Raw genomic sequence first — 8,720 nt, forward strand, 5'->3', positions numbered from 1 at the left:
TTACATATATTGAGTAAATCTTGGAAGGTACAACCACATGGTACATAGAAAACATGTTTAGCACAATTAGATTCCTAACCACTCATGAGTTGGGACTTGGCCTTGTACTATACACTAGGAATTGACATGAAATATTTATATGACTTTCAAATATGTTCATTTATTTAAGATCATATGCTTTGACCCTCATCATAATGACTTATTTATATTTTATACATAATTCAATTAAATAGATCCAAGGGGCCAAAGCTAGAGTATAAGCATTGAGATACTCCTATATTATGATAAACAAGGAGAAAAGAATGACACCTAGAGATGATCATCTAAGAATAATAGAAATTGGAAAATCCTTACATATGAGCTACATTACTTTCTCAAGTACCCAATGGGATGCATACCAATACTACTCCTTGCCTTGATAGGAGTTGTAGCTTTCAAAATAGAAGAAACTACTATATATGCATTGTTAGGTCCCTATACTACTAGTGTAGCCACTTATTGTTATTAGTGCAACCCCCTTATGGTATTGTTGTGCCCATGTAGTCCCCATGTTGTTATTATTGTGCCCCATAGAAGCCCACTATTGTTATTGTTGTGCCCCTACAATATTATTGTTATGTAGGCTCTGATTATATTGGGACCACTTAGACTCCTATATATAGAAAGTAGGTATTGTCATTTGTATCATCTAAGAATTGCTCATTTATGTAATGTAAAGGAGGTTTCACCCTTGAAGAGGCTGAGTTTGAAGTCATTGATCTATCTTTTCTATCTTTTTGTGAGCTGGTTTCATAACATTCGGTATCAGAGCTTTGGATTCTAGAGTTTTGCTACTCCAAACACGTCATCGTGGAATTTTCGCTATAAATTTTTCTCTACGAAGTTTCAGAAGCTAAAAAATACCCATTTGATCCAAAATCTTTATGAACGTCGGGACCAAATTTCAGATATTGTCTCACTATATTTTCGGAGATATGATCTAAGGAAGTTAGGGTTTTTGCAAGCTCCAGAATTCCATCTCAAACTGGTTATCGTGGAATTTTCACTATAATATTTTTTGTACGAAGCTTCAGACTTTGCAATTATAACCCATTTGAGCTGAAATGTTGGTGAAGCTCGGGTCCAAATTTCAGATCTTGTTTCGCTATATTTCGGAGATACGGTCCAAGACATTTAGGGTTTTTGCAGACTCCCGAATTACATTCCAAACAGGTGACCATGGGAAACTCGTCATAACTTTCTCTGTGAGCATAAGATTGAAATTTTGTAAGAAGTTACCAAAAGAGGATGGATTTTGATTTTCGGTGTATGTTGTTATGGTCCGAAGGTCAAAACAATGACATGTGGTAGGTCGTACAAGTTCGCTCTATTGAACGAGTCTATAATCGAGCCATCGTAGGAGATTTAGCATAACTCTTTATTGAAGAATCCAATATCGATCAGACTGGTGGGTTTAGAAAGAGGACTCAGAGAGCTACCATAGGACACAATTTTATAACATTAAGATATGAAATTATAGAGTTACAATCGTTTAAATATTGAGCTCCTAAAAGCAAGAAAAATAATGACTCGAATCAAGAAAATAGAAACACCTAGTAAGCAAAATTGGATGGATGATTTGAAGAATGTGATTGAAGCTAAGATAAATAGTTTTATATGTGTCATGGAAGCTAATATCGATGGTATGGAAGCATATTTGAATAAAGAAATGGAAGATTTTAAGAAAGATATGGAAGGTTTGAAGGAAGGTGCTACAAGAAAGGCCTCCTAATGATGAAAAGGAAGTAGAGGAAACTCATGATGAGAAAAAAATAAATGTTACTCATGATTTCATAGAATCTAACATTGGATTGAAAACCCACCCTATTCCAAAGATCGATATGAGGAAGTTTGATGGCAAGGATCCCATAACATGGATACTACAGATAGAGAAATATTTTGATCTACATGATGTGCAACTGTTACAAAAGTTATGTATTGCATCTTTATATTTAGAACCGAATCAATTTTTATGGTATAAAGGGATTTTTTCTCGTAAACCACTTGTCACTTGGTCAATTTTCACGGAGGAAATGATAGCACATTATGAGGATACAAAGAGCAACACCTTTTTTAGCCAATTGATAAATCTCAAACAAAAGGATTCAATGGAAGAGCACGTTGAGGACTTCCAAAAATTGAATATAAAGGTAAATGATATTCCAGATAAGCAGAAGATGGATGTCTTCATAGGGATTTTAAAGGATAACATTCAACATGAGATTCATCTTTGGGAACCTTATTCATTGGAGAAGGCATTCAGGTTGGAAAGAAAAATTTAAAGCAAAATTATGGCAAGAAGAAATCCTACCACTCACAATTATAAAGATGGATGTGTTTTTGCTCTGAGCCTTCCACAACCTACAAGGTTGAGACCACAACACTTGGAAGAAAAAGGAGAAAATGACCTTTGTTACAGTTGTGATAGAAAACACACTAAAGGCCATAAGTGTGCTGAGAAGTAATTATTTTACATTTATTGTGAAGAGGAGGAAGAAAAGGACCAAGAAACGTCAAAAGAAGAGGATATACACCAGGAACCAACCGCATTGAAAGAAGAAATGAATCTGACCATATCTTGTAATTCATTGGCAGGAATTACCACTCCTCAAACTCGCAAGATAGAAGGACATATCAAGAAGAAAAATGGTAACCTCACTTTTGTACAGAATCGAATGAAACAACAGGGAGATCAACATCATAGTGAAAGAAGTTTTGACATAGATGACTGGGTATTTTTACGACTACAACCATACAAACAAATGTCCCTCAAGCAAGCTAAGAAGGATAATAAATTATCACCAAAGTACTATCATCCCTATAAAGTGATGCAAAAGATTGGTACTATGGCATACAAATTGAAGCTTCCTGCATCTTCCCGAGTGCCTCCAATTTTCCATGTTTCATGATTAAAGAAGATTATAGGTGACAAGGTCCCAGTTCAAACAATATTGTTGGAACTTATGAGGAAGGAAAAATCACATTTGAACCTGAAGAAGTCACTGAAGCAAGATCCCGACAACTACAAAATCGATCAATTTCATAGTATCTCATCAAGTGGAAGAACTTACCCGCTGAAGATTCCACATGAGAGGACGAGAATTTTATACAGAAGCATCCCGAACTACTCAAGCATTGAGGACAACACTTTTTGAAGGAGAGGGGCATGTTAGGTCTCTATACTACTAGTGTAGCCCCTTATTGTTATTAGTGCAACCCCATTATGGTATTGTTGCGCCCATGTAGTCCCCATGTTGTTATTATTGCGCCCCATAAAAGCCCACTATTGTTATTTTTGTGTCCCTACAATATTATTGTTATGTAGGCTCTGATTATATTGGGATAACTTAGACTCCTATATATAGAAAGGATGTATTGTCATTTGTATCATCCAAGAATTGTTCATTTGTGTAATGTAAAGGAGATTGCCCCTTCGAAGAGGCTGATTTTGAAGTCGTTGATTTGTCTTTTCTATATTTTTGTGAGCTGGTTTCATAACATGCATCCCTTAAGATTCCTATAAAGGAAACATTGTACATCCTTTACAAGGAGAATCATTATTCCAAGGAGAAACCAAACATATTCATTACATTTTCATTAATGGTATTAGCAATATAAGGATTGAAATTTTTATGTAAGTTGAGAGTCGTCTATGTGAGCCTTTTTCATAAAATATCAATTTCATATTTAGTTGTCACTCTATATTTTTTTCAAATAAATAGGTGAACTACCACCAATCATAGACAAACCATCATAGTTAGATCAATACAAGTGATAATTTGTAGACAACATTCATCAATGTTGTAAACTCGCAAACAATCTACTAACAACAAGGTAAATTGAGTGTACTATCTTTGCTTCCACCAAGTATTGACAAACATAGATGGAAATGTTCCATATGGCATTAGGAAATGATGAAAACTTGGAGAAGAATATGCCCTTTAGAAATGAACAATTCTAAACATTCTACTTTTTAAACCTTTTATAATACATCATTGAAATTTGAGTAAGTAGTGGTTGGTTAGGTTTTAATTTCCATTGCTTAAATTGCATTTTTGAATTCATTAACAGATTCAATACCTTGAAAAAACCTATCACACCTGACTTGTGCAATCTCAACAACTCATATTTTGCGAAATCACCAGATTGTTTTAATTTCTAGTTAGATTTTGGGTAAAAGTTATCAGAAGAAAGGTAGTTAGGAAAAATTCAAAAAGTATAATGTTTAGAATATTGTTTTACGAATGCCTTTGGCATAAGTAGGATACCCTCAACATGGGAAAATGAGTGTTGATGTGAATCTAAATGGTTACATTTATCAAAGATAGTAGGTTATGTTTTTGTATGGTCCATGAATAATTAATAGAGTCAGCACTCATTGTCACGATTAAGAAGGAATTGAGGGTCATTGATACATTTTAAGTTTATTTTTTGTAGGCTAGAAATGCAAGTCAATGGTAATCGAAAATGATTGGATTGGACGAGATAAATAGGCCACAATACAATGAAATAAAATAAAACACTATCCTCGGGCGTGTGCATGGTGATTGATGCTCATTGTTGTATACCCCCGCCCTTAGGCCTCCTTTCCTCTTCCCCGCTAGTGAAACCATAACCGTTTTCATATTGTCTCCATAGAAATGTTGGACCAAGTTATATTACATTTTGAAATAATATTACATAGGTTGAGTACATCATGGTATGCACTACCACATGGTACATAGAAAACATGTTTAGCTGAATTAGATTCCTAGCCACTCATGGATTGGGCCTTGGGCTTGAGCTATACACGTTGAATGGACATGAAATATTTATATGAATTACACAAGGGTTCATTTCTTTAAGCTCATACGGTTTGACTCCCATCATCATAATAACTTATTTACAGCTTATACATATTTGAATTGAATAGATCCAAGGGGTCAAAGGTAGAGTAATTACATTGACATACTTCTACAATATTATCAACAAGGAAAAAAGAACAACTCCTAAATATGATCATCCAAAGAATAATAGACACTGGAAAATCCTAACTTATGAGCTACATTACTTACTCAAGAACTCAATGGATGCAAACCAATACTACTCCTTTCCTTGATAGGAGTTGTAGCTTTCAACATAGAAGCAACTACTATATATGGATCCTTTAAGGTTCCTATAAATGAAACATTACATCCTTTACAAGGAGAATCACTGGAAGTATTCCAAGAAGAAAGCAAGCATATTCATTACACTTTCATTAATGGGATTAGGAGTATAGGGATTGAAATTTTTGTGTAAATTGAGAGCCATTTGTGTGAGCCTTTCTCATAAAATATCAATTTCATATTTAGTTGCGACTATATAATTTTTTTCAAAGACATGGGAAAACTACCACGAATCATAGACAAACCATCATAATTAGATCAATAAAAGGCACAGGAATTTGTAGACAACATTCATCAATGTTGTAAACCTTGCAAACAATCTACCAACAACAAGGTAAATTGAGCACACTATCTTTGCTTCCACAAAGTATTGACGAACATTAGGAATACAAATCCAAATAGACAAGATTGAGGGTTCCTTAAGTCTAGAATAAATGCATTATTTCCAAGAATAAAACAAAAAATATTTAACGAATCAATATACATATTTAGAATGCATACATAATATTCGACTGTTTAATAAAACAAATGTCAATCCATGAATGTACTATTGAGTATCCCACTTGTGGTGGTCCAAAGTATGATGATAGCCACCAGTGGTAATATTAATGTGTAAAATAACTAGTAATATTGAAATACAAATTATAGGCCACTATTAAATTGACAATAAAACTTTGGAAATGATGATCTAAGCTATCATCATACATGAATTAGCCCCTGGCAACTTGTCAAAATTACATCATTATAGAATTTTATAATTATATTAAATCTCTATATAAGAAAAAAAGAAAAAATAGCATATCAATTTTATTTATAAAATAAGCTAATAAAATGAAAATCTTAAACCATTAGTTATACATAAATCCCAAAATTAATACATAATTTTTACTTTACTATAAATTCTATTCAATAACAATTATTCTTAAAAACTTCAAAAATAAAAATAAAAAAATATGATAATAATAAGAAAATAGACTAGTTCAAACTATTTATAAAATTGTTCTCAATATAATCTCTTTCCACTTAATATTATAAATTGTATTCTATGATTATCACTGTAAACCACTAAAAAAAATATCTTAATCAATAATCATTATTTTCAATGATTAAAAAAATATTTTAACTTATAAAAAGATATTCCAAAAAATGTATGTTGTTTTTTTCCTATATTGAAAGAAGATTTCATATAGAAAAAAATCGATTAAAAAATTGATCATATGGAATTAAAAAATTAAAAAACACATTAAATAATAATATATGATATATGTTATTTTAAGATAGAAAAATATTTTAATTACATTATTAATTAACTAAACAAATCTCTTCACCACATAAGAATATAAGAGATTAATTAACTAGAAAATATCTCTGGATTTAACTACTTCTAAAAACCTATAATCACACTTACAACAAATGAAAATGCAGAACTATTCATCTAATCTAAACTAATCATTTTCCTCCAAATATATGTGCTGACCACTAATCATTTTCTTCCACAACATGCCCTAATCAGATTCAGAAATGGCTTCGTCCGTCACCTATCCAAGGCGGTTCAACTCATTTTCTGAATTCTTATGGATTTTGGCGACTAGAACATTTCCTCCAAATATATGTGCTGAACACTAATCATTTTCTTCCACAACATGCCTTAATCAGATTCAGAAATGGCTTCGTCCGTCACCTGTCCAAGGCGGTTCAACTCATTTTCTGAATTCTTATGGATTTTGGTGACTAGCTGTTCTAGCGATGCCTCAACATCTCGAAGAGTGGGTCGTTCATGAGGATCCCCTTTGCTGCACATCAAACCTATCTTCGCCAACAGCACAACAATTCCATGTCCCATAAATTCACTTACATCATGTGATTCATGTTCTTCATCCTCTTCTTCCATTCTAATCTCCTCCACCAAAGTCGTGTCGATCACCTCCAACAATCTGTCGGGGAATGCATCGCCCACCCAACTCTGCAATGATTGCTCTTCTTCTGATAACACTGCATCTGTGGGCTTCTTTCCCGTTATCATTTCCAGTACCAAGATGCTGTAGTTGTATACGTCCCCTTTCATGGACGGGCGCCCTCCTGTACCATATTCTGTAACCAATTATATATATATATATATAACCTTTATTAGTGACTCATATATAAAACCTTTATCACTGACTCAAATATTTCCCATATACAACATTGGTCAATCAATCTAGTGTATCAGTAGTATTTTCCTGGTGCAATGTAACCAACAGACCCGATCACATGACTGGAGGTGTCCCCTGAGGCGGCTGCTGCTGTTGAATCGTTGATGAGGTGTGAAATACCGAAATCTCCAACATGGGCCGTCATCGTGTCATCCAGTAAAACGTTGGAAGGTTTCAGATCACAATGAACAATGGCCGGAGAACAGTGATGGTGAAGGTATGTCATTCCATGGGCCACGTCCTTGAGAATGCTCAGCTGTCTTTTCAGATCCAACCTGCAATTATTTTCCCTACAATGCAAATGCTTATCCAGGTTTCCCTCCGACATGAACTCCATAATCAAAGACTTGATCTGCAAACATGAGCATACGCCCACTATTTTCACCAGATTCCGATGGCGGACTCTTCCCAACGTCTTGCATTCTTTTATCAGTCTCTTATATGCACCTCCTGATGTGGCAGACTGTATAATTTTGACAGCAACGATTGTGTTGTTGTCTAATACGCCCTTATACACTGACCCATGGCCCCCACGCCCCACTAGGTTATCCGGGCTGAAACCATTAGTTGCTCTGTTCACCTCTTCCTCACTTACAATCTTCGTCTGGCGGAGTTGGCTCCTCAGCATCCTCGTTGAAATAGTTTCCAACAATGCAGACTTTCTCCTAGGAAAATATGTCAAACCCATGAAGGCTAGGAAAAATACCAATAGCAAACTTAAACCAACCGAAGTGGCCAAGATAACTACCCTTCTTTTGGAATCATGATGGTGCCCTGTCGTCAATTTACAATGAGGTAAATCTATCCATCTGCCACAAAGTCCACTATTTCCTAAGAATGATGTAAAATTCAGTTTTCTGAAAGCTCCGGAGGATGGTACTTCTCCTGTGAAGTTATTGTATGACAAGTTTAAATGCGTAAGCTTCTGTAATTTCTCTATAGAGGTAGGCAGGGGACCGGAAAGCTTATTGAAAGAGAGATCCAAATCTTGAAGTCCTGCAACTTGATCGATTGATGTAGGAATGGTGCCTTCCAATGAATTGTGAGAAAGATTAAGGTAGTCAAGTCCAGCACAATTCACTAATTGGCTGGGTATGCTCCCTGAAAAATTATTGTCAGAGAGATCAATTGCTTGAACCATGTGCATTCCTCCCAGTTCGGCAGGCACCCTTCCTGTGAGTGCATTATGTGAGACATTAATGTAGAACTGTAGGTTATGAAGGCTAGCCACTTTGGATTGTTGGATATTTTTTAATGGAGAAATACCAAAACCAAAATAAAAATTCAACACAGAGACGATGCTCTGTTTACTCTGTCCAGGATCTTTTGCAGAGAACCTCTT

At 34.7% G+C, this 8,720-nt stretch overlaps 1 protein-coding gene across 1 annotated transcript; it reads right to left on the reverse strand.

Annotated features, from left to right (window-relative positions):
* Window positions 1-7,391: 7,391 nt before the first annotated feature.
* On the reverse strand, window positions 7,392-8,519 carry LOC149143540 (putative LRR receptor-like serine/threonine-protein kinase At3g47570). Its single transcript, XM_089451867.1, has one exon. The coding sequence runs from the start codon at window positions 8,517-8,519 to the stop codon at window positions 7,392-7,394; it is 1,128 nt and encodes a 375-aa protein (XP_089307993.1).
* Between the last annotated feature and the right edge of the window lie 201 nt (window positions 8,520-8,720).

The sequence above is a fragment of the Pinus tabuliformis genome, chromosome X (assembly GCF_031772625.1).
Source record: "Pinus tabuliformis cultivar Carrire ecotype Pingquan chromosome X, CPIR1, whole genome shotgun sequence".
NCBI lineage: Eukaryota > Viridiplantae > Streptophyta > Pinopsida > Pinales > Pinaceae > Pinus > Pinus tabuliformis.